Source organism: Heptranchias perlo, chromosome 8 (genome assembly GCF_035084215.1).
Source record: "Heptranchias perlo isolate sHepPer1 chromosome 8, sHepPer1.hap1, whole genome shotgun sequence".
NCBI lineage: Eukaryota > Metazoa > Chordata > Chondrichthyes > Hexanchiformes > Hexanchidae > Heptranchias > Heptranchias perlo.
Window position 1 is genome coordinate 43,606,745 of NC_090332.1, and position 27,571 is coordinate 43,634,315.

A 27,571-nucleotide genomic window follows, 5' to 3' on the forward strand; every position below is an offset into this window, starting at 1 on the left:
TTACTGGTAGTTTCTGAGGCCTTGTTTGGGGCAGAAGTACCATCAACACCAAACATGGCTTCCTGCATCAGAGAGGCTGGATAAGGGACTCCTCAGTGGGACTCTGTTAGTGGAGGCTGTTACATCCAGCAGGATGAGACATACCATCCTCATGAAGAGCAGTGGGGGGGGGGGGGGGTGGCGGCAGAACAAAGAAAAGTGGGTGCAGGCCAGAGAAGTGGCCTGGATTCCTGAAGAAAAAAGGTAATTTTTTTCCCTACATTTTTAATATTGGCTCCCTTCCAAAGGAGGCATCCTCCTCTCCCAGACAGCAGCAGCTGTGAAACTTTCTAGCCTGTGGGGTCTGGTAGGCACCAGAGATAGCCCCACAGCACCCACAACAATTAGGTGTCCTCCCCGACCCTGCATACACTGGCTGTGTCAGCACCGGAGAGGGAATGGAAAAAAACAGACTTGCATTTATATAGTGTCTTTCCCGACCTTAGGACATCACAGTGCAGTTCACATCCAATGAAGTACTTTTAAATTGTAGTTATTGTTGTAACATACAGAAACACAGCATGCAATTTGTGCACAGCAAGATCCCACAAACACCAATGGCCAGATAATTTGTTTCAGTGGTGTTGGATGAGGGACAACGTTGGCCAGAACACTGAAATAACACCCTTGCTCTTTGAATAATTCCATGGGATCTTTTACATCCACTCAAGAGAACTGACAGGGCCTCGATTTAACGACTTAGCCGAAAGACTACACCTCTGACAGCGTAGCACTCCCTTAGTACTGAAGTATCAGCCTAGATTACGTACATAAGTCTGAGGTAGGGCTCGAACGCATGGTCTTCTGACTCAGAGGGGAGTGCTACTACCACTGAGCTAAGGCTGACACCATAACTGCCGGGATGGCATCCTGGAGCATTTTTGATGCCTACAAGGAGCCTATGGTGCAGTCCCATGACTTCATTTCCAAGACTTGGGTCTGAATACTTCCTCTACTGGCTGTAGGAGTTCTACATGAACTGAGTTTTAACAGTCCAGATACAGCTCCCAAAGGGACGGGTCCCAAAAATCCTCTTACCAGCAGATTCAAGGCAGGGGGTTTTGGAGGCAGATATTAGAGCGGGACTCACTTTTGATGGGTATCCATCCCATTGGAAGTTACCCTGGGATTTCCATGGGGGGAGTGGCGGGGGGTGCCAGGCAGCTATCGCATCCATCCCCTTGCAGTCTGACAAACAAACAGAGGCAGAACCCGTGGAATGGCAGCCGTACAGTACATTTCCGATGCGGCAGTGGGACCCACAAGAGTGTTCCAGGCCTGGTTTATCGGGAGAAGATTTTTCTCCATTTGTAACCTTCCTAAAAAAAGGAGCCAATTTCTTTATTTCTTCAGCTGGACCTACTGGCTTTGCACACAAGAATCTGGCTGGCGCAACATTTTACTGCCAACCCCTGCTCATCTAGTGGGCACCCAAGGTGCGACAATACTGGCATGTGTGCCAACATAATGTAAATTGCCCGACCCTGGGAAGTCAGAGTCAGGCACTTAGGTCACTGGCAGGTTAGATTTCCTACTCCACCATAGTTTATGGCAGTGGAGAAGTATTGGATTTTCAGGCATATTTGTTTTTCCTCTATGCAAACGGATGTGTTATACCTAGCCTGGGAACATGAGATCCTGACAGTGGGAAAGCGTTCCATACCCCAGGACCAATATCCTTGGTCATAAAAAACCCAACTTTGAATATTTCCTCTAATCAGACATTAGCAAGTTTTAATAATTTGGTGGAGAATTCAGCAAATGTACATAAAGTTGATAGTGGACAGTTTCATTTTCAAACATATTGTATAAACTTTTAACTTTAATAAAAAGTCACCATTCAATTTTTAAAAATTATTCGTTCATGGGACGTGGGCGCCGCTGGCGAGGCCGGCATTTATTGCCCATCCCTAATTGCCCTTGAGAAGGTGGTGGTGAGCCGCCTTCTTGAACCGCTGCAGTCCATGTGGTGAAGGTTCTCCCACAGTGCTGTTAGGAAGGGAGTTCCAGGATTTTGACCCAGCGACAATGAAGGAACGGCGATATATTTCCAAGTCGGGATGGTGTGTGACTTGGAAGGGAACGTGCAGGTGGTGTTGTTCCCATGTACTTGCTGCTCTTGTCCTTCTAGGTGGTAGAGGTCGCGGGTTTGGGAGGTGCTGTCGAAGAAGCCTTGGCGAGTTGCTGCAGTGCATCCTGTGGATGGTACACACTGCAGCCACAGTGCGCCGGTGGTGAAGGGAGTGAATGTTTAGGGTGGTGGATGGGGTGCCAATCAAGCAGGCTGCTTTGTCCTGGATGGTGTCGAGCTCCAAGTGTTGTTGGAGCTGCACTCATACAGGCAAGTGGAGAGTATTCCATCACACTCCTGACTTGTGCCTTGTAGATGGTGGAAAGGCTTTGGGGAGTCAGGAGGAGAGTCACTCGCCCAAGAATACCCAGCCTCTGACCTGCTCTTGTAGCCACAGTATTTATCTGGCTGGTCCAGTTAAGTTTCTGGTCAATGGTGACCCCCAGGATGTTGATGGTGGAGGATTTGGCAATTGTAATGCCGTTGCACGTCATGGGAAGGTGGTTAGACTCTCTTGTTGGAGATGGTCATTGCTTGATGCGAATGTTACTTGCCACTTATCAGCCCAAGTCTGGATGCTGTCCAAGTCTTGCTGCATGCGGGCATGGACTGCTTCATCATCTGAGGGGTTGTGAATGGAACTGAGCACTGTGCAATCATCAGCGAACATCCCCATTTCTGACCGTATGAAGGAGGGATGGTCATTGATGTAGCAGCTGAAGATGGTTGGGCCTAGGACACTGCCCTGAGGAAATCCTGCAGCAATGTCCTGGGGCTGAGATGATTGGCCTCCAACTACCACTACCATCTTCCCATGTGCTAGGTATGACTCCAGCCACTGGAGAGTTTTCCTCCTGATTCCCACTGACTTCAATTTTACTAGGGCTCCTTGGTGCCACACTCAGTCAAATGATGCCCTGACCAGAAACTTAACTGGACCAGCCATATAAATACTGTGGCTACAAGAGCAGGTCAGAGGCTGGGTATTCTGCGGCGAGTGACTCACCTCCTGACTCCCCAAAGCCTTTCCACCATCCACAAGGCACAAGTCAGGAGTGTGATGGAATACTCTCCACTTGCCTGGATGAGTGCAGCTCCAACAACACTCAAGAAGCTCGACACCATCCAAGATAAAGCAGCCCGTTTGATTGGCACCCCTACCACCACCCTAAACATTCACTCCCTTCACCACCGGCGCACTGTGGCTGCAGTGTGTACCATCTACAGGATGCACTGCAGCAACTCGCCAAGGCTTCTTCGACAGCACCTCCCAAACCCGCGACCTCTACCACCTAGAAGGACAAGAGCAGCAGGCACATGGGAACAACACCTGCACGTTCCCCTCCAAGTCACACACCATCCCGACTTGGAAATATATCGCTGCTCCTTCATCGTCACTGGGTCAAAATCCTGGAACTCCCTTCCTAACAGCACTGTAGGAGAACCGTCACCACACGGACTGCAGCAGTTCAAGAAGGCGGCTCACCACCACCTTCTCGAGGGCAATTAGGGATGGGCAATAAATGCCGGCCTCGCCAGCGATGCCCACATCCCATGAACGAATAAAAAAAATGTCAAGGGCAGTCACTCTCACCCCACCTGTGGAATTCAGCTCTTTTGCCCATGTTTGGACCAAGGCTGTAATGAGGTCTGGAACAGAGTGATCCTGGTGGAACCCAAACTGAGCATCAGTGAGCTGGTTACTGGTGAGTAAGTGCCGCTTGATAGCACTGTCAACGACACCTTCTATCACTTTGCTGATGATTGAGAGTAGACCGATGGGGCGGTAATTGGCCGGATTGGATCTGTTTTGCTTTTTGTGGACAGGACATACCTGAGCAATTTTCCACATTGTCAGGTAGATGCCATTGTTGTAGGTAAATGTAAGGAATCTTACAACACCAGGTTATAGTCCAACAGTTTTATTTGAAAACCACAAGCTTTCGTAGGCTTTCTCCTTCGTCAGGTGAGTGTGAAGGAGAAAGCCTCCGAAAGCTTGTGATTTTCAAATAAAACTGTTGGACTATAACCTGGTGTTGTAAGATTCCTTACATTTGTCCACCCCAGTCCATCACCGGCATCTCCACATCAGTGTTGTAGGTGTACTGGAACAGCTTGGTTAGCGGCATGGCTGGTTCTGGAGCACAAGTCTTCAGCACTACAGCCGGGATATTGTCGGGGCCCATAGCCTTTGCTGTATCCAGTGCACTCAGCTGTTTCTTGATATCACATGGAGTGAATCGAATTGGCTGAAGACTGGCTTCTGTGATGGTGGGGATATTGGGAGGAGCCGAGATGAATCATCTACTCGGCACTTCTGGCTGAAGATGTATAGACATAAACGGGACATTGTAACATAATCCTCCTCCTAATACCCACAGTATTTCTCAACTTCATAAAGGGAATCCACAAATTCTGTAAATTGTTTGACCCACCATGCGTCTTTTAGAGGAAAATCCAATTCTTGGGCCCATCTGCATCCAAAACCTCCACTGTAGTCACGTTTTCTTCTGCTGAACTTGTAAGTCACATCTATGATGGACAGCTAACAATTTCTGGCCCAGGGCCACTATCTCTTGTCAACGTGACAGACTGCAGGTCATGTTCTTCTCAGTCCATTCTGCTGCAGGCTTAGGCTTCTGCCTTTAATGTAAACTATTCTGAAAGGTTTAGTCTGCCTCAGCAATCTCTGCTGAAAGTTTATTTATGGTTGTATTACAGTAAAGTGCCTCCATCTGCTTTGGAAGTCTAAAGCAAATAGTGGTCCCCTTCAGATTGCAGTGTGCAATGGGGCCAAGTAGCACCAATGAATTTCAATATGCATGATCTGCCGTGAATTTAACGCTGCGCTAGTTCAAAATATTTAAGGAATTTCTTTCTCATTTTCACTTTTTAAAAAAAAAAGTTTTCCAAAAATAAAATCCCTAATTTCACTGCAATCATGTCACTCATTTTAGCATAGTTTTGATCATTAATACCTTCATCTAAAGTGCTGCATGCTACCACTTGGCTGAACTGCAGCTCACTTACACACACCTTATTAAAAAAAAATTCCCTCTCTTCATTCTCCCTCCACTGCAAACAGCTGGATAATTAATTGTGTTCTGTAGTATTTACATGATTAGATTCCATTTTGACATCACCATGAACATTTTCAGATATAAATTCCCAAATAATCATTTTCATTCTCAACTCCCAAGGCCTTGAGGCAGTCAGGTGCTTGACAGCTTATCAACCGCAGCAGTTTAGCTTCTACAAATAAAAGTATTTATGCTGCATACTTTTAAGTTCACTTAAAAAAAAGTTTCTCTTTTAAACTCCAAAGTCTGAAGACCCTTTGGTGGTAAGAGTGGTCGTAACACCTACAAAAAGTTAAAAAATTGTTCAATATTTCTATGGTTATCGTTATCGTGCAGGACAGGGCCCGTTATATTAAAACATAATTCAACCATTACATTTTCTAAATCGCACTAACCAAACATTACTAAAAGGCTGACTGTAGGAATCTGACAATTACACAACCCAAAAATCTGCAGCAGTTGAAAGCCAGACCTCTACTTTGAATGCCTGTAGCATAGAACCAGGTTTTTGAACATATAGCCACATTTTACAAATTCAGAGGCACAATAGTGAAAAGGTGCAGCATTCTACTATCGCCAGGAAAACCAATTCATTTCTTAATTAAAAAGGCCTCGGAATGTTAACGGGATTGAAGACAAAGATTAGCCTGTAGGAGATTAACCCTTTACTTTCAGGTGACTTTCCCCAAGAAAGCCACTGACTTCAATTCAAGTTTTTAATTCTTGCAGTTGAGAGCAAAAGGTTAACAACCCTGTCACTAGATAAAGCTGTCCAGTGAGATAGCAGTTACATATGGGCATAGGCCACTTTGTCCTTGATGCTCATTCCTCACTAGTCACGATGTGCCATCTCAGCTTCAAACCACTGGCTTTATCTGATCATGCTGTGAAACACCTGCACTGGCGATCAGGCTTTGGCTTGATGTGCAAAGACCTGCCGTCATCTGCTTGACATTGCACAAGTTATAATTATTCATCTGAATGGATATGTCAGAGCAGCAGCAGCAACCCTCTCATCATGGCAGCAGAAAAATACATCAAAACATTATCATCCCAGCAGGAAGACAGGGACCATAAGGAAAATTATGCATTTCAATATGGATGCCATGTAAAAATGTCAAGCTATAACTCCAGTAGTGGAAAAAAAATTCATGTACGCCTTAATTAAAATTATATTCAAATACTATGGTCTAACATTTGGCAACAAGTATATTGGATCCAAATCTTTACAGAAACACACAAGCAGCAAACAGTTACAAAATACTATTTAGTTACCAGATTTTTACTACCATTAATTGGCCCCACAATAACAGATTTGGGCAGAGGTCATTTATTTTGAAAAATGTAAAAATAGGCAAAAAGGGATAGACAGTATATTGGTTCATAAGATTTATTTCAGATTAAAATGTTAGTATTTTGTATTTAACAAAGTTTATCATGTCTTCTATATGTAGAATTTTTTTTGCATTCTTACGTTTATTGGAACTTATTTGATTTCTATATTTAACATTTTCCCTTAAGGTACCGTTTTTTTTCATGTACTGCCCTTGATTAGCTATTCACCTCTCCAATTTTAGTTAATCTGCCTCTATTCTCTGTACATGGATATACTTTCCCTATATTCTGCCATTTCAAATTTCTACTCCTTTAATAGAAAGTCCCTCATCTGTGTGTAAACAATTTTAAATTTTACCATGTATGGAATATTGTCCATTCTTTGGTTATTGATGTACTATAAATATTAATATTCACAATACATGTAACTAACAAGCACTAAACACTCCATTCCCTCTCCTCACCCCCAGGACTATTTGGACAATCCCAATTTATTGCAATGGTTCCCATCTCAGGTATTCATTTTTTGTTTGAATATTTACTTAGATGTTTTAGCAGTGATGTGTCTTCTGTAACATTTTATTATAGAATTTAAATTCACAGATATGGAGACACACATTATCCAGCTCTCTTACAAGTATCCTCCCTGATTTCCTATTCTAGCTCCTGGGAACTAAATTAGCGTCTCTCTTCTGCGTTTGCAATGGCTCACTGGTAGCACTCTCGTTGAGTCATAGGGTTGTGGGTTCAAGTTCACTCCAGGGCACAAAATCTAGGCTGACACCCCAGTCTGTCAGATGAGGTGTTAAACTATGGCCCTGTCTGCCCTCTCAGGGAGACGGGAAAGATCTCATGGCTCTACTGCGAAGAGCAGCTGACTTCTCCTGGGTGTCCTAATATTTATCGCTCAACCAACATCTGAAAATAGATTATCTGGTAATTATCACGTTGCTGTTTGTGGGAGCTGGCTGCCGCATTTCCTACATTATATCAGTAACCACGCTTCAAAAAGTACTTCCCAAAGCGCTTTTATTTTAATTCGTTCATGGAATGTGGGCGTCGCTGGCGAGGCCAGCATTTATTGCTCATCCCGAATTGCCCTCGAGAAGGTGGTGGTGAGCCGCCTTCTTGAACTGCTGCAGTCCGTGTGGTGAAGGTTCTCCCACAGTGCTGTAAGGTAGGGAGTGCCAGGATTTTGACCCAGTGACTACGAAAGAATGGCGATATATTTCCAAGTCGGGACGGTGTGTGACTTGGAAGGGAACGTGCAGCTGGTGGTGTTCCCATGTGCCTGCTGCTCTTGTCCTTCTAGGTGGTAGAGGTCGCGGGTTTGGGAGGTGCTGTAGTGCATCCTGTGGATGGTACATACTGCAGCCACAGTGCGCCAGTGGTGAAGGGAGTGAATGTTTAGGGTGGTGGATGGGGTGCCAATCAAGCAGGCTGCTTTGTCCTGGATGGTGTCGAGCTTCTTGAGTGTTGTTGGAGCTGCACTCATCCAGGCAAGTGGAGAGTATTCCATCACACTCCTGACTTGTGCCTTGGAGATGGTGGAAAGGCTTTGAGGAGTCAGGAGGTGAGTCACTCTCCATAGAATACTCAGCCTCTGATCTGCTCTTGTAGCCATAGTATTTATGTGGCTGGTCCAGTTAAGTTTCTGGTCAATGGTGACCCCTAGGATGTGGATGGTGGGGGATTCAGCGATAGTAATGCTGTTGAATGTCATGGGGAGGTGGTTAAACTCTCTCTTGTTGGAGGAGATGATCATTGCCTGGCACGAATGTTACTTGCCACTTATGAGCCCAAGCCTGGATGTTGTCCAGGTCTTGCTGCATGTGGGCTCGGACTGCTTCATTATTTGAGGGGTTGCGAATGGAACTGAACACTGTGCAATCATCAGCAAACATCCCCATTTCTGACCTTATGATGGAGGGAAGGTCATTGATGAAGCAGCTGAAGATGGTTGGGCCGAGGACACTGCCTTGAGGAACTCCTGCAGCAATGTCCTGGGGCTGAGATGATTGGCCTCCAACAACCACTACCATCTTCCTTTGTGCTAGGCATGACTCCAGCCACTGGAGAGTTTTCCCCCTGATTCCCATTGACTTCAATTTTACTAGGGCTCCTTGGTGCCACATTTGGTCAAATGCTGCCTTGATGTCACGGGCAGTCACTCTCACCTCATCTCTGGAATTCAGCTCTTTTGTCCATGTTTGGACCAAGGCTGTAACGAGGTCTGGAGCCGAGTGGTCCTGGCGGAACCCAAACTGAGCATCGGTGAGCAGGTTATTGGTGAGTAAGTGCCACTTGATAGCACTGTCAACGACACCTTCCATCACTTTGCTGATGATTGAGGAGTAGATTGATGGGGCGGTAATTGGCCGGATTGGATTTGTCCTGCTTTTTGTGGATAGGACATACCTGGGCAATTTTCCACATTGTCGGGTAGATGCCGGGGTTGTAGCTGTACTGGAACAGCTTGGCTAGAGGCGCAGCTAGTTCTGGAGCACAATTCTTCAGTACTACAGCCGGGATGTTGTCGGGGCGCATAGCCTTTGCTGTATCCAATGCACTCAGCCTTTACTTGATATCACTTGGAGTGAATCGAATTGGCTGAAGACTGCTTCTGTGATGGTGGGGATATCGGGAGGAGGCCAAGGTGGATCATCCACTCGGCACTTCTGGCTGAGGATGGTTGCAAACGCTTCAGCCTTGTCTTTTGCACTCATGTGCTGGACTCCACCATCATTGAGGATGGGGATGTTTACAGAGCCTCCTCCTCCCGTTAGTTGTTTAATTGTCCACCACCATTCACGACTGGATGTGGCAGGACTGCAGCGCTTTGATCTGATCCGTTGGTTGTGGAATCGCTTAGCTCTGTCTATAGCATGTTGCTTCCGCTGTTTAGCATGCATGTAGTCCTGAGTTGTAGCTTCACCAGGTTGGCACCTCATTTTTAGGTACGCCTGGTGCTGCTCCTGGCATGCTCTTCTACACTCCTCATCCTTTACAGCCAAGGATGTCCTGAGGCCATGAAAAGTGCTATATAAATGCAAGTTTGTCTTTCTTCTGTTCTATTCTCTTCCCCTCCCCCATTATCAATGTGTAACTACTAAAAGAGTTTTGAATGTTTTTTTTTAAAATAAGGTTTCTTGACCTTTCAGGAGATGCCAATTGATAGGACACTGTTACCATGCTCATTATATGGTGATCTTGGTATGTTAACAATTTATAATTTTATTTATGATCAAACAAAAAGGCCCATTGATTTAATCTTAGATTATCCAGAACTCACCGAATCATCTGGCCAACATAATTTTTGTTTGTTTTTAAAAATCAGGATTGAAGAGAGATGTAACCAACTTGCTAGACAGTAGGACACATGACGTTTTGTAGTCCAAAATTAATCTTACCTATACATTTGAATAACACAGAAGGCAGGGCTCGATTTCTGAACAAACACAATTGCAGGATACTTGTTGGGAATTATTAGAAAACATTGAAAGAATTAAAAATAACACAGCAGGGAAGATTAGCACCTTGGAAACAAACCAAAGAAAAAGCAAGGTAAATAGAATTTTCCCACATACTGAGATCTGCAGATATATCAGATATGGACAGGAGAAAAATAAATTAAGTCCGTGGAATGAGACCTTATACACCACAAAATAAGGGCATGTCACTGGACGCGTGTATCTCACAAAACTCTTAAAGGAACAGTGGCCAAAAAGGATTGCTCTCTCCCTAGGGGATGACCAAGGTTCCCAGTTGTATGCAGAAGTTGAACGGAGGAATAATCTTTGTTACTTTAAACTGAAGAACATATTGGTACATCAACCCAGTACAACAAATTAAAATCTGGATTATAGACCATTAAATAATAGAACTAGTATTTGCTGAAATAACATAGAATTGCCAGTTTCCCAATTGCATCTGCAGTATCTGGCCCAGATATTCAGTGACTAACAATTCTATTCTTCAATTGCTGCATTACCTATTTTGATGCCAACAACCATCAGTTTGGGTTACTCGCTGAATTATACAAATTTTCTCCCTTCCTTTCCTCTTTTGTTGACCCCTTCCCGGGGGCCAGTCACCTTATGGTATCTCACCCAAGTGACCTTTATTCATAAGTGAGCCCTGACAGAGTCATTATGTTATTTGATCAAGGGGGCCCATCACAGCCTAGCCCAATATTTCCTCACCCAGAGTCTATTAATACGCACTTGCAGCAAGGGTCGCTGGATAGGGATCAGGAGTTTGAACTCTGACCAACTTTCCTCTTCCAGCCCATATGGCAAATGTAGCATTGCTACCAGCATCCTGGCTAAGATCAGCTAACAGCACGGACCAGGAATCCAACCAGAGACCTTCCTCATCTGTAAGGCTCAGCCAATTATTAGATAAACTCACCAAACCCATAGGGGAAGCACAAAACAATTGACTTTTAAAGGTTTTCACAAGATATGTGCTTATCTTTACAGCAGATTCAGTTACAGCAAAGACAGTTTTGTAGTTGGGTATAATCTACAAAGGCAGAACATTCCCTTGACAAGAATACTATGGTACTACAAAAAGAAGAAATAAACAGTAAAAAAGCGATTACAGAATGTAGACTAGTACCTGTTGAGTCCAAGAAATCACAAACGGAACAGGAAAATCTGTGGAGCAATCAGGTGGTTCAGCTGGATACTAGAGATAAAAAAGAAATCAAATAAAGGACTAGCTTGCTAATGCCTTCAGGAGTGTCATGAAAATTGAAATGATCAGGCCTCTGAACTCTTGACTGCAGGCCATTAGGACAAGAGGAGCTCTTCAGAACAAGCTGGTTTGTGGAAGATTTTTAAAACGATATTGTAGGGGTCTCAAAACCCATTAATCAGCAAGTATAGATTGGTTTTCACACATCTGCATATAATTTTGAACTGCATGACTCAAAGGGTGATAATTTTGATTTTAGTTTGGGCTGGTTTCATACTTCTTTTCTCTCCCCTCTTCCCCATTTCAAAAAAGTCAGTTGATACCCAACAAGCAGTCATACATTTTATTTGCCAATGTACAATGTAATTCATTAAACATTCTTGCAAGATTTGAAAATAATGAATATAAGTCTCCTCAAATTGTATTTCATAACAAGAGGTATTTTTTTAAAAAAACTATATAAAACAAATGGGCTAGGGCTCCACGATATCTCAGTAGTTAGTACTGTGCCATAAAAGGATAGGAAGTTGCTACATTTGATTCTTGGTTTGTGCTGAGTTAGGTGATTTCAACCAAGGCAGATCTGGAGCTTGACAGTTGATCTCAGTATCCCTGGTTTGTGTTGGGGAAAAAAAAAACACCAGGACTCCCAATACTGATCACTGAGTTCCACTAGAAAGTGTATGTACACAATTAGGCCAGGTCAGGATTGGACTAAACTTCTCTATTTCCCCATGTGTGGTAGATGACAAGTACAACATTTAAAGTTCTCAAGCAAGACTAGAGATAAGAAGAAATTCCAGCTTCCTCCACCCTCAGCACACTTGTCCGCTGAATATACTCCCATCAAAAGCAGTCAAAATTATGTTTCATTCCTAAAACAAAAAAGTTTCCCTTTCTTAAAAATAAAAGCAGAAAGATCTAGCTTGAGTACGTCTGAAAAATAAGTTTTGAAAAAAAAATTCAATAGTGGCTGGATTACAAACTGAGCCTGCCATCTTTGCCAATTGTTTGTGGATAAGGCATAGAAACAGACATTGTGGTACCAAATCAGGTCCTGCTGGTCTCAACCAACTAAAAGCTGAGATTTGACAATAGAATGTTATGTTTCTACACCTAAGTCTCAGAAATGCAGTGAATTAGCCACTCTAGAAAGGCCAATCACCTCATAGTAAATTTGTATTTTTTTTTAAATGTTGCTTTTAAGAATTGCATGCTGCACAAGTTAATACTCGAGGACAAGACCATTGAAGGGACACATTCTTTAACTTTAGGTCCTGAAGATTACTATATCCACGTGCAACAACTTAATCCAGAGTTACAATAGTTAGTTTGTATGGTCTTTTAAAAAAAAGTGTCAATTTTTCTCTCTATTTCTTCTTAAGCCATTGATTCCTTGCTAGTGGACAATTATATGAACACTTTCCTCCACCCCCCCCCACCCCCGCTCCAGTACCTAGTCATTATTCACATGTAATCCTTGACACGAGTATCTGCAGGCTATTTGACTATGGGTCAATCATAGATGAACACAATCAAGTCCTTGGCACATGCACATTTCCAGCAGTAGACCCTGGATAGTTCTCAGAAGTGGGTACCTGGCCATATTTGCCCCTTCCTATCTCAGGGGTATGGAGGCCAATTGTAGTGTTGGCTGGGTTTAGCTAATTCAGCCTAGGATTGGGCATCAAGCCTGCTATCTTCTTGCATTATCTAGCTGAGCCATTGGGGGAGCCTTTTGGTTTGTTCTAATAAAGTGACTGAACATTCAAATCTAAGATCTCCTATCCAGATGACCAAATTTCACAGGTTTGCTGCAGGGCTTTGATTACTTTAAGAAATAGTATCTTGAATGCTCAAAAGTTTTTTTTAAAAAAAACAAAAGGTTTTACAACGCAAACATGCATGCACATGCCCACACATTTTTAAAGCAACGTTCACATTATGTCAGTTCATATAGCCAATCAGACCTGTTTATTCACCAACCGAATAAGATTATTACCACCACAATAAAACACTCTTTGCTCTGTTCAAAGTTAAAGTCATCCACACAAGCTACTTTTTAGTGCAACTGCTCAGGTACATATTTTACTATCTGATTCCTCAACCATTTTGTAAGATATCTAAATATCAAATATGTTAAAACCAATAGCTAACTATTTCCAGTGTTTAGCCAGACAAGGATCAAATGGGAAACAAGCACATTCCTACTATTTTGTGGTAGAACTGCCATTTGCTTCTAAGAATATACTTTTGCACATTTGAGTGTCACTGCATATTTACATGGCCCGGCATATTCCTCACTCTACCATTACCAACAAGCCAGGGGATCAACCCTGGTTCAATGAGGAGTGTAGAAGAGCATGCCAGGAGCAGCACCAGGCGTACCTAAAAATGAGGTGCCAACCTGGTGAAGCTACAACTCAGGACTACATGCATGCTAAACAGCGGAAGCAACATGCTATTGACAGAGCTAAGCGATTCCACAACCAACGGATCAGATCAAAGCTCTGCAGTCCTGCCACATCCAGTCGTGAATGGTGGTGGACAATTAAACAACTAATGGGAGGAGGAGGCTCTGCAAACATCCCCATTCTCAATGATGGCGGAGTCCAGCACGTGAGTGCAAAAGACAAGGCTGAAGCGTTTGCAACCATCTTCAGCCAGAAGTGCCGAGTGGATAATCCATCTCAGCCTCCTCCCGATATCCCCACCATCACGGAAGCCAGTCTTCGGCCAATTCGAATCACGTGGAGTGAAATCAAGAAACGGCCGAGTGCACTGGATACAGCAAAGGCTATGGGCCCTGACAACATCCCAGCTGTAGTGCTGAAGAATTGTGCTCCAGAACTAGCTGCGCCTCTAGCCAAGCTGTTCCAGTACAGCTACAACACTGGCATCCACCCGACAATGTGGAAAATTGCCCAGGTATGTCCTGTCCACAAAAAGCAGGACAAATCCAATCCGGCCAATTACCGCCCCATCAGTCTACTCTCAATCATCAGCAAAGTGATGGAAGGTGTCGTCGACAGTGCTATCAAGCGGCACTTACTCACCAATAACCTGCTCACCGATGCTCAGTTTGGGTTCCGCCAGGACCACTCGGCTCCAGACCACATTACAGCCTTGGTCCAAACATGGACAAAAAAGCTGAATTCCAGAGGTGAGGTGAGAGTGACTGCCCTTGACATCAAGGCAGCATTTGACAGAGTGTGGCACCAAGGAGCCCTTGTAAAATTGAAGTCAATGGGAATCAGGGGGAAAACTCTCCAGTGGCTGGAGTCATACCTGGCACAAAGGAAGATGGTAGTGGTTGTTGGAGGCCAATCATCTCAGCCCCAGGGCATTGCTGCAGGAGTTCCTCAGGGCAGTGTCCTAGGCCCAACCATCTTCAGCTGCTTCATCAATGACCTTCCCTCCATCATAAGGTCAGAAATGGGGATGTTCGCTGATGACTGCACAGTGTTCAGTTCCATTCGCAACCCCTCAGATAATGAAGCAGTCCGAGCCTGCATGCAGCAAGACCTGGACAACATCCAGGCTTGGGCTCATAAGTGGCAAGTAACATTCGCGCCAGATAAGTGCCAGGCAATGACCATCTCCAACAAGAGAGAGTCTAACCACCTCCCCTTGACATTCAACGGCATTACCATCGTCGAATCCCCCACCATCAACATCCTGGGGGTCACCATTGACCAGAAACTTAACTGGACCAGCCATATAAATACTGTGGCTACGAAAGCAGGTCAGAGGCTGGGTATTCTGCGGCGAGTGACTCACCTCCTGACTCCCCAAAGCCTTTCCACCATCTACAAGGCACAAGTCAGGAGTGTGATGGAATACTCTCCACTTGCCTGGATGAGTGCAGCTCCAACAACACTCAAGAAGCTCGACACCATCCAAGATAAAGCAGCCCGCTTGATTGGCACCCCATCCACCACCCTAAACATTCACTCCCTTCACCACCGGCGCACTGTGGCTGCAGTGTGCACCATCCACAGGATGCACTGCAGCAACTTCTTCGACAGCACCTCCCAAACCCGCGACCTCTACCACCTAGAAGGACAAGGGCAGCAGGCGCATGGGAACAACACCACCTGCACGTTCCCCTCCAAGTCACACACCATCCCGACTTGGAAATATATCGCCGTTCCTTCATTGTCGCTGGGTCAAAATCCTGGAACTCCCTTCCTAACAGCACTGTGGGAGAACCGTCACCACACGGACTGCAGCGGTTCAAGAAGGCGGCTCACCACCACCTTCTCGAGGGCAATTAGGGATGGGCAATAAATGCCGGCCTTGCCAGCGACGCCCACATCCCGTGAACGAATAAAAAAAACAAAAAAAAACATGGAATTGTTTATTAGTTCTCAAAAAGACAAACATGGCATCAGCCAATGGGAGCTGCTTGTAGTTTGTATTTTTTTTTGAGACCTAGATCAGAATGTTGGCAATTTTAGCACTCTTTCCCACAATCAAATCCCTAATGTAAAGTGACACTGTATTTCCCTTCCAGCATATGATGTGAATCCTATTTGTTAGCTACCAAGTTTCAATGTCACCTGCCACAAGGTTTACATATTAACACTCTGGCTTCATGCTTCATAGCCGAGTTCCAATGACAGAGACACAACTAAGTGACAAATAGAGTTATTACTTAATTCACTACAGCACTATAAGAGGTTGAAGTCTTTTAGTTCATGAAGACAAGTATGTATTACAAGATAACTGGTGAAGTTCACCATTTTTTTCCCTCCACTGCAAGATTGAACAAAGCCAAGCTTGTCAATCGTGGACAGAGATTTACCTTTCTTGAAATAAAATGTAGAGCTACTGCCTTTTAAATCATAAAGGAATACTTAATATGACATGGAAATTTATGAAACAACATATTAATTCAAGGGTCAAGGGTTAAGAAAAGTACCCTGGCATACTCAAATGTCAAGTTTTTTTTTGGGGTGGGGGGGGGTGGGGGAACAGCCTGGTATCATGATTCTAGTGAGGAGCTACTTACTACTACTACTACTTAGTGTTTTCTCAAGGGCTGTTTCTATATATTGCTTTGCAAGGCATGACAGGCGTACATAGTACACAGTCAAAACAGGAGGTACCACCACTGCATTTTAGACATTTATAAATTATTCAGGGAGTTTCTTTCTTTTTAAAAAAAAAGTACTTAAACTAAAAATCCCTGTAAATATGTATATTGTCCCTTAAATATTTCTTCTCCACCAAGAGAATTTTTCTAGAAGTTAATTCCAGATAATAATTGCTCACAATACACACAATTGTTTACGAGGTCTTAATGGTGCTTCTGCTAAAAGTTAACACCAAATGATCAAGACTGAGTTAATGTATACTGAGCAGTTGCAGTGTTTGGCTAAAGCATCATCTACCCCAAACATAAATGTAACGGTGTGAACCAAGCCATTTTATCTCATGGGGTTAAAACCTCAAGCTCCAAGTAGAATGAAAATGTAAAACATAATATCTATATCCAAGTTGTCATAGCAAATAAATCCATCTCCCTGTATCTGCTATTGATTTTTTTAATATACAAAATCACTGCTCAAAAGAAATCCCAACACTATATCTTTGAATCCATTGTCAGTTCCTCACCTTTGCTTTTAATTTAATTGTGATCATATGCTCTCGACCAGCAGAATCCTCAGCCTTCAGCTTAATGGTCCTGAGCTCTGCATCCATATAAGCAAGTCTGAGAAGAAAATATATGAAAGGTTTATGAAATCAAAGTCTACTAGTGATTTGATGTGTTTGCTTTACTCCTATTAATCTGAAACTAATATCAAAAAGACAAGGTCTTGAGTGCCAAGCATTTCTCCTGTCACAGATTTACTGCTGTTAATACACCAGTCTGCTGCTTAATGTGGTCATATATCAGAAAGTTATTTACGACCTGTGTCAAAGCTCACGCTGTGGTCAGTGAGCACCATGTTTCAGTTTTCCATCATGGGAACCTTTGGCACACACAGCAGGTTCCTGTCAGCCTTTACTTATGTACACATAAAACTTCCTGTCAGGCCTTTGATCAATTTTTGCAGTTTTATACAGTGTTAGGCCAGGCGGGATGTTTTTTTAGTCCATGAAAATTATTAGTTTTTAATCTGCTCCTTCTCATTAAATCCATCGTCCTGCAAACTATTAACATTTTCAATGAAACCCATCATTGGTGCATGTGCAACTTCTCTAAATTCCTCCTTTTGCGGTATTATCATCACAAAGTTTACAATTCTAAATAGTAAGCTCATTAATGCAGTTCATTTAATCTCCGAGCACCACAAAAATCTATAAACCTATTCTAGCAGGACACTCAACTGCTCATATCAGTATTTGTTAATCAATCAATTACACATTTTCTCCACAACAGTTAGTAAAGTAATTACAGTTTAAGAAATTTACTGTCCCATGTGATGTGGCACCAAGCCAAACCAACCAGTAAGGTTTAATCTTTACTTGTGCTGAGTTAGCCGATCTTGGTCAGAGCAGTAGTAAAGTCACTACAATCAGCCTTAGCCTCCCTTGGCCAGGGAGGAGGAAGTAAGAATTTACCAGAGACCCTATTCCTGATTGCTAGCCACTGACTTCTGATGGAAAGTATATGGTTATCAGATAATGACAGGATTGGGCTCAGCTGCAATTATTTCCGTGAAAAATTCCACATTGGTTTTACCAGTCACCCACCATAACGAGACACTGGTGGAAACAAGTAAATAAGGGCAGTGACTTCATAAACCAGGAGTGCCTGCTCCAGGCCCTGGATAGGGACATGGCATACATATGGTGACCTGTATGTCAAGAGATGAGGCATATCAGTCTCCACAGGGGCACATCTGGGCACCTCTCCCTTGCCTGCCTAATTTTTCAGTAATATTTTCTCCATTAGTCTGGCAAAAAGTCTGGACTCTGAAGAGGGCAATTTAAAAAAAATACTTTGGGTCAGCCAACTCATTTGGGGGTTGATCAGAACCGAGGCTGAGATTGGCAGGGTGGGGGCACAAGTTTGGGCAACTCCCCACAGGTGAGCTGCCACCCCAATTTCCTGGCACATGGCAGGCAGGTGCCAAATAAACACTGGTACCCACTAGTCCATGCAAATAACGTGCCCTCCCATTGACCACGCAAACTCCAGCATATGTCAGCATTGGAGGGCACTGACAGGTGTGATCCCAGTACAATCACCAGGAGCGCCGCCCGTAGAATTTTGGGGCCACTAGGTTCTGTATTTAAAACATGGCCATTTGGGAGAGATAGTTGGAGGAGGGGGGGGCGCATGCTTCACTTTATCCAAACACATGTCAATGTCCTCAGTGGAGAAGGGGTGCAAAATGGGAAAACAAAATTGACAAGATGGATTACCATATGTTGATGTTTACTGCCTTTGTTCTCACGAAGCAATTTGCAAGATGTCCATACTTATCTGCAATATCTTACTTTGCAACCAAAAAGTTACAGCAACAAATGAGATGTACTAATTAAAAAAAGAAGTCCAAGGGCAAATTCACCAACAACTTGCATTTTTTAGCACCTTTAATGTGGTAAAATGTCCCAAGGTGCTTCACAGGAGTGTTACCAAACAAAATTTGACACCGAGCCACATAGAGATATTATGACAGGTGGGTTTTAAAGAAGCATCTTAAAAGGAGAGGGGCGGAGAGGTTTAGGGAGGGAATTCCAGAGCTTAGGGCCTAGGCAGCTGAAGGCACAGCCGCCAATTGTGGAGCAATTAAAATCAGGGATGCGCAAGAGGCAAAAATTGGAGCAGCACAGAGATCTGAGGGCTGTAGGCGGTTACATAGGGAGGGTTGAGGCCATGGAAGGATTTGAAAACAAGGATGAGAATTTTAAAAAAACAGCATTGCTGGATCAGAAGTCAATGTAGGTCAGCGGGCACAGGGACGATGGGTGAATGGGACTTGGTGCAAGTTAGGATACTTGCAGAGTTTTGGATGAGCTCACGTTTGTGGATGGTGGAAGACGGGAGGCCGGCCAGGAGAGCATTGGATCAGTCAAGTCTAGTGGTAACAAAAGGCATGCATGAGTGTTTCAGCAGCAGACAAGCTGTGGCAGGGGCAGAGATGGGTGATGTTAGAGGTGGAAGTAGGCGGTCTTGGCGATAGAGCGAATGTGGTCAGAAGCTCATCTCAGAGTCAAATAGGATGCCAAGGTTGCAAACGGTCTGGTTCAGCCTTAGCCAGGGAGAGGGATGGGGTCGGTGGCTAGGGAACAGAGTTTGTGGAATTCCTTCCCTACACCTCTCAATCCCACTTTCCCAGCAGGGGCTGCACTCAAAGGGAACACAGGTCAGAGAATTAGCACTAGTGTTGTTGGCCTGGTATCCAACCCATACTCCCTTCAGGAATGACTCCCAGCTGGATCAGTGAATTTATCCTATAAGAACAGATTATTTGAAACAATTTAAATAAATCAAGCATTTCTTGAGCAGTTCAAAAGATAAATTATAAATTAAGAAGCATGAGTGGGTTCCCTCATGAAACATTTCTGTACTTAAATAGATTCCTCCATGCTTTCGTCTCATGTTTGCAACATTTTTTTGTGGAAAAAAAAGGGCACAATTCCCTCCCTCTCCTGCCTAATATTTTTTTCAATAACTTCCCCCCCCCCCCCCCCCCCCTTCAGTTCCACCCATTTAAGCATAACCTCACAAATCATACCCTGGTGGTTGCTGCAAGCACAGGAAGACTTGAGGAAATTGTATTTGGGTGTCAATGACCAAGTCATAGATTTCCCATAACCTAACATGCTCTAATAACTCTATTTCAGCTAGGAAATAACTCTGCACTAAAATTTTGTACATCTGTGACTGTCACAGGCTGTGTTAAGTTTCGGTGCAAAGTTTTTGGACAAAATGGTGAGATGCAGCAACCCTGCGTTAAGTGTGGATTTCACCTTAAAGTGTTAGCAACTATTACATTGCTCATCCAGTCATAAACTTGGAGTAGCAGCAGCTTAGTCACATCTGTCTAATATGTAAAGGGTGACTCTGGCATGGAGCCTGTACATCATCATCTTGCACATCCTTAATCTATACTAAGTGCAGGAAGAAGAGTTCTTTTATGGAGAAAAAAAACCTCATAAGGAATATCAAAGCTAATTGAAAGTTTTTAATAAATATTTATTAATATATATTGAGTGGTATGGGGGAACGTGGGGCCATTAAAGACAGATGCGGGTGAGACTATAATGGCCAAGAAGGAAATGGTAGACTTGTTAAATGAGTACTTTATCAATTTTCACTGTGAAGGAAGGAGAACAAATACCAGAAGTACAAGGGAATCCAAAAATAACTCAAGGGGACGAACTTATTGGATTTAATACAAGTTTTAAAAAAGTGGGACGAGAGAAAATAATGGGACTTAAGGTAGACTAATCTATCAGACCAGATAGTTTGCACCCCAGAATATTAAAAGAAACAGGTGAGTAAATTGCAGATGAGTTAGTCATAATTTGTTTTTTTTTAGAAAGCCCTATAGATTTGGGAATTGTGCCCTTGGATTGGAAAATTGTAAGTGTCATTCCATTACTTAAGGGGGGAGGGGGGGGGGAACAGAAAACTACAGACCTGTCAGTTGTTGGGAAGTTACTAGAATTTATCATCAGGGACAGATTGACTGAGCACTTGGACAAGAATGAGCTCATCAAAGGTGAGGTAACATGGACCTGTGAGGGTAGGTCATGTCCGACTAGTTGAACTTTTTTTGTTGAGAAGGTCACTAACATGATGTATATGGATGTTGTCTGTATGGATTTCCAGAAGGCAATTTATAAGGTTCCACGAGAGATTATTAGCAAAATAAAAGCACATGGAATTGGAGGTAACCTTGTGACATCAGTCGGGAGGTGGGAGAGAGAGAGAGAGAAGGGATAAATTATATGACTTGGATGAAGGAAGAGTGTTGTATATCCAAGTTTGCAGATGCCACTAAGTTAAGAGGCACGGTAAATTGTGTAGATGGAAGCAGCAAATTACAAAAGTACATACAGATTAAGAGAGAGTGGGCGAATCTGTGGAATGGAATTCAATGTGGGGAAATTTGAGGTCGTCCATGTTGGATCCAAGAAAGAGAAATCGGAATATTTTCTTGATGGCAAGAGACTAGCAACTGTGGAGGAGCAACGGTATTTGGGTATTCACGTGCACAGATCAGTAAAGCTAGTGGACAGGTACAAAAAGGCGAATTGATTGTTAGCCTTTATTTCAAGGGGCTGGAATACAGAGGGGAAGAAGTGATGCTTCATTCATACAAAGCCTTAGTCAGACCCCATCTGGAGTACCATGTCCAGTTTTGGGCACTGCATCTCAAGATGGATATATTGGCCTTGGAAGGGTACAGCACAGATTCAACAGAATGATATTAGGGCTTAAATTATGAGAACAGGTTGCATAAACTTAACCTTCTAAACTTGAGTTAAAACAAGCCAAGAGCCAATCTATTAGGTGTTTAAAATTATAAAAAAGTTAGACAGGATAGATAAAACTATTTCCTCTGGTGGGGGAATCCAACAAGGAGGCACAATCTTAAAATCAGAGCTATGTCATTTAAGAGTGAAATCAGAACACCCCTTTTGACACAAAGGGCAGTGGAAATCTAGAACTCTCCCCAAAAGGCTGTGAATGCCGAATCAATCGAAATTTTTAAAGACCGAAATCGATAGATTTTGTTAGGCAAGGGTATTAAGGGATATAGATCAAAGACTGTTAAATGGAGTTGAGGTACAGATCAGCCATGATCTGATTGAATGACAGAACTGGCTCAAAAGGCTGAATTGCCTACTCCTGTTCCTATATAGGTCTTGCAATAAGACAGCAAACATCCATTTTCATGATTAGCAGTCAGGATACTATGTCTAGAAATTCTTGCAGTGGTTGCATTCATCTCATGGGCAAACTCATACAACAATGACTCTGCCTGGAAGAAATTCTAGCCACTGATCTTTAATTATTGGAGTCGGACTTTGACCCCTTATGGTTAGATAGGTTTATTGTTTTTCATTCAAATGACAAGACTAATTGACAGCGACAGTTGAAACACACGAGCTTGTTTTAGAGCACAGATAGCTGTAACTAGAGGACAGATTTAAGGTAATTGGCAAAAGAATCAGAGGCAAGATCAGGAGAATTTTTTTTAATGTTATGATCTGGAATGCACTGCCTGAATGGGTGGTGGAATCAGATTAATAGCCATTTCTGTGAAGCTGCTGGAGTGAAATGCATCTTGTAGCTGCACCGCTATCATGTAGTGTGGATTCTATTACCAAACCAGAAGCTGGATTGGTCCTGGGAAATACTGTTGAGGGAAATTGAAGGCTGCTGTTTCAGTATTGAGGGAATTTGGAACTTTTAGTTGAACTGATTACAGTGGTGTTTGTTATTGAAAGGAGGATTTTGTTAGAACTGAAAGTAATATTGGATTAATTAAATAATTGATATCCTGTTATTTAACTGCAAACAGGACATAAAAACATGCCTTTAGTTCATTTTTTTTCCTATGTAAAAACTTAAAAATAATTAGTTTTAATTGTAAACACTGGCACAGATCAACACCCAGTCAAGATTTCCAATCCCCTTGAATCATAAATTGAATCTTAATTTAAACAAACAGAATAAAGGCAAAGGCTTGGAAGCTTGGTCAGTTTAGTCACACCTTGACTTCTATTCTCACAAACAGATCATTGCAGTTCCAAGTAGTGGAATAATGATAATGTTCTGCAGCTTTTTTAATCACGTCATAAGTTCATCCACCAACTGCTTAGCTTCAATAAATTCACCTTACTCAGAATGTGATTTCAGTCCTCAATCATAACTGGCTAGTTGCATGGCTACATAAATGTTTTCAGATAGATATCCCCTCAGCACACGCACAGCAGGAAATGAGTCTTCCTATGCACACATGTCCGAAATTTCTCACAGCATTCTGTAGTTTGCGTTTAACCACAATACTAAAATTCCCCTTTTCCTGCTTGATTGTAGTGCTAAAAGCTGATATGCCAACTTAACAAATGAGGAATACTTTTGCTTTTAACCAAGAGGCACACAAAAAGGAGGTGCTGGAACAGAGACCTACGGGTGTATGCACACAAATCTTTGAAGGTGGTAGGACAAGTTGAGAAGGTTGTTAAAAAAGCATATGGGATCTTTGGCTTTATAAACAGAGGCAGAGAGTACAAAAGCAAGGAAGCTATGCTAAATCATTGGTTGGGCCCCAGATGGAGTACTGTGTCCAATTATGGGCATCACACTTTCGGAAGTATGTCAAGGCCATAAGAGGGTGCAGAGGAGATTTACGAGAATGGCCCAGGGATGCTGGACTTCAGTTACTTGGAGATATGAGAGATGCTGAAGTTGTTCTCCTTAGAGCAGAGATGGTTAAGAGGCGGTTAAGAGGCTTTGATAGAGAATATAAGGAGAAACTGTTTCCAGTGGCAGAAGGGTCAGTAACCAAATTTAAGGTAATTGGCAAAAGAATCAGGCAAGATGAGGAGAATTTTTTAAAAAAAACGTTATGATCTGGAATGCACTGCCTGAAAGGGTGGTGGAATCAGATTTGATAATAACTGAAATAGGGATAGCTAACATCTCTGCTATAAGGATACATTGTGAAATCGTTCCCCTATGTGACCAGTGCACAGTCTGCCTATGGGCCTGTTTTTCAGTGTGAATGGGGAGATAGCAGAATAAAAATTTCCAAATAAAAAAAGTTGCACTGAAATTGCACTGGAGATCTAACCAATGCAATGTTTGAGCAGATTTTTATTTATGCAGCCAGCAATCCTGCCCAAAACTGGCAGGAGCCAAATATTAATATGCAAATTGAAGACCTACACTGGGTCAAGGACCCAAATGCCACTTTTGGTTATCCCCAGCATTGCAATTGACTGTTCTACAACCCACAATCCATGGGCGCTATAAGTCAGGAGGGTGCCATTTCCAGTTATATTTAAAGGGATCTTCTGCTGATCTCCAGTAAAAAAAAAAGTCATCGCTGGAATGTTTACACTGACATTTAGCTTGTGAAATATTGTGGGTTTTGGCTACTGAGAACTTCTGCAACTGCTGGTGCTGTCTCTACACCAGTGACAACCAGCAAGGGGTCCACCTGGCAACCCATTTTTGCCTTCATTGAGGAACTGCTAGGAGTGCCATTGTGGCTCTAGCAGGAGCAGCAGCAGGAGAAATGAGCGCACTGAACTACAGCTGAGGGAGAGCAGGGGAGGATGGGGGGCGGTCAGAGAGCTTGCAGGAATCCTTATCCTCTCAGACCCAGGACATCACGCATTACAATTCTGCTCTGAGAACTGCACAAGACGCTGCACTTCTATAGGGAAGCAGTGACAGTTGTGTCATCTCATACAGCCCACTGCCAGAGCTAGCACAGCCTTGCCTGAGGCAGTCAAAGTCACTGCCACCCTGAACTTTTATGTCTCCAGCTCCTAGGCTGCAACAGGGAACACCAAGTCAGTCCAGAGTCTGTGTGTGCATCAGGCAGTTGACGGATGCCATGCTTGCCAGAGCAAACATATTCATCACAAGAGCCCTCATTGAGCAGAACATTGGACTCCTTAAGCATAGATTCTGGTGTCTCAAACAGGTCTGGTTGTGGGCTGCAGTACAGCCCACAGAGTTTCCCATGTTAATGCTTTGCTATATGCTGCATAACTTCACTGCAACAGGGACAGTACTTGGAGCCAACAATGGAGGAGGGCCTTCTATACGAGGAAGACAATTCCAAGGACATCGAAGATGACAACGAAGTGGGAGGGCTCCAAAACTGGTCTACAGCCAGAGCTCTTCTTAGCCAGCAGCTCACTGTTCAGGCAAAATGTTCTTCAATCTGCTTTGCTGCACTAAAACAGTCATGTCCAGCATCTCTCCCAGTCCTTCCATCCTCCAATGAACTGCATCCATCCAAAGGTCAACATTGGTATTAGTCTTAGTTAGCATTGCAGAGTCACCAGATACTCCCAGAACACACACTGCACACAAAGTTTGGAAATATTTTCTAATTTCCAAATTACACAAATCAAAATACTAATGCACTGCCTGGTGAAAGCCCCTAGTGCCTGTCTTATATACTCTTAGCTAATCTAGTGCTCTTACAAAAAGGTACTAGGAACAAGAGAATGCCATTCATCCCCTTGAGCCTGTTCCACCATTCAGTTTGATAATTGCCAATATGTACTTTAACTCCATTTACCCACCTTTGCTCCATATCCCTCGATACCCTCACCGAACAAAAATGTATCACTCTTGAAAATTTAAATTGACCCAACATCCACAGCTCTTGTTTTGGATTCCCCCACTAGAAGAAATAGTTTCACTATCTACCTTATTGATTTCTTTTATCATTTTAAACACCTTGATTAGGGCACCCTTTGACCCCAGTGGCTGCAGCAGAATGGGCAAGGTACCAGGCAGAAAGTTGCAATTTAGCCATTCGTAATACAGGTCTTGAACCACGAGGGGATATATAGAGTCGAGAGGTACTGCCGCCTAAAAAGGCACAGTTGAGATCGGCAATCAGCAGTGTACAAGGGAAACTGAACCTATGAATTCTATCAGTCCCACTCCCACCTCTGACCTCGGCCTCTTACACTGTTCCAACGAAGCTCAAAGAACAGCACTTCATCTTTCATTTAGGCGCTTTACAGCCTTCCAAACTCTTCATGGATTTCAATAACTTCAGACCATAACCACTGTATGTGCATTTATGTTAATATCTTTTGTCTCAACTTGTCCCATTACCACTCACCTTGCCTTACACAATCATCCAATCACTTTTGCCCTCTACCCTATCAGAGACCTTCCCTTTTGTTCATTCTTTCCTTCCCTCCCATCCCTCTTTTCCACCACCCCCCCCCCCCACACCACTTTTCCCTGGCTCTGTACTTGCTTAAAAACTTTAATATCTTTCAGTTCTGACAAAAGGTCTTCAACCTGAAACGTTAACTCTGGTTCTTTCTCCACAGATGCTGTCTCACTTGCTGAGCTTTTCAGCATTTTCTGGTTTTAATTCTATGAATCAAAAATTTAATTATATGGCATTTATTAATTATAAGAATTTAATTATATGGCATTTTAAATGTTTATACACACCAATATATACATAAACAGCTCATTTATAAATATCCACATATTTAAATGAATAAAAGTTTTATAAGAGCAATATTATGAAATTCTAAAAAGTCATAAGCATGTGAACTCAGTGATGTTATGTAATTGAAAGAAATCACGACTTACTTATCCCAGCCCAAACTTTCAATTTCTTTAATAAGCTGTGCATAATACTGTGGAGGAGGAGGAGCTTGCTGGTCATGTTTGTTCCTTAATGCAATTTCCTACAAAATAGAGAAGTTATTGTTCAGCAATTACCTACAACACATTTACCATATGACTCAAAAGGCTACAGCAGATTCTGAAACTGCAGTGCACTGTAACGGCAGAATGAATTAGATAGTATAGAAGTTGAGACTATTATGTTTTTGTTATAGGCTTTAAGTCAAATGAAGCAGATATTGGAATTTGCCAGCTGCATGCATGATGAGCTTCATTATTTCTCAAGGCAGGTCAACAACAGAAGCACTGTAACTCAAAAAAAATTAGCACTTCAGTGATTTAACCAAGTCAGCAAGTGATCTTGCTGTAGAGGGAAGCACGGCAGGAAATATTTGTTGAACAATATAGAACCGGTTTGCTGCCTTCCAAAAAAAGAGCTGAGGTGAGCAGCTATGACGTGGAAACTGTTAAGATAAAAATGATGAATGGTACCTCCTGTAGTAGTGTGATAGACCCCCAAGCAAAGTATCCGAGATAAAATTACAGTCTGGTTTCTGGCATTCAAACTTGGCAACCTTCATTGAGCGAATTCAGTTCTTGGTTTGGCTGCTAGATGGCATACTTTGCAGCAGCACTGCAGCTAATCTTGGGAAGGTACAAAAGAAAACTGGCAGGACCAGTCCCATTTCACATTAGACAGCATACTTGCTACAAAGCCGTGCAGAGCTGACAGTCCCAAAAAGTTGACAATTCAAAAAAAATTGTTCCTGAAAAATAGCCTCGACTAAAAGGTCCATGACCAAGGTTACTACTTCAAGGCAACTGAATAATTAAAATTCCTCTATTACTTTGGATTTGAAGATTTTTCTGAAACCTAAAGCCCTCATGTAGGACATGCAAAAAAGTAGTTACAATGGGAATGTAGTGGGACATAACCGGTCATAATCTAAGCTGCGGCTATAAATAATTGTATCCTAAGGGGGGAAAGCTCAAGCACATAAAAGTGTGATAAGAAATTTTTGAAGGAGAAAGTGA

General features: G+C 42.9%; 1 protein-coding gene across 2 annotated transcripts in view; it reads right to left on the reverse strand.

Moving 5' to 3' along the window:
• The window catches only part of fancl (FA complementation group L), a 77,738-nt gene that overhangs the window by 18,711 nt on the left and 31,456 nt on the right, over positions 1-27,571 (reverse strand). Inside the window, exons 6-8 of one of the 2 annotated variants that reach the window (XM_067989039.1) lie at positions 26,501-26,598; positions 16,843-16,939; positions 11,146-11,214 (exon numbers count right to left, since the gene is read on the reverse strand). In XM_067989039.1, the coding sequence (XP_067845140.1) occupies positions 11,146-11,214; positions 16,843-16,939; positions 26,501-26,598 (264 nt within the window). The remainder of the gene's footprint in view (positions 1-11,145; positions 11,215-16,842; positions 16,940-26,500; positions 26,599-27,571) is intronic. The other variant, XM_067989040.1, reaches the window with a different exon arrangement.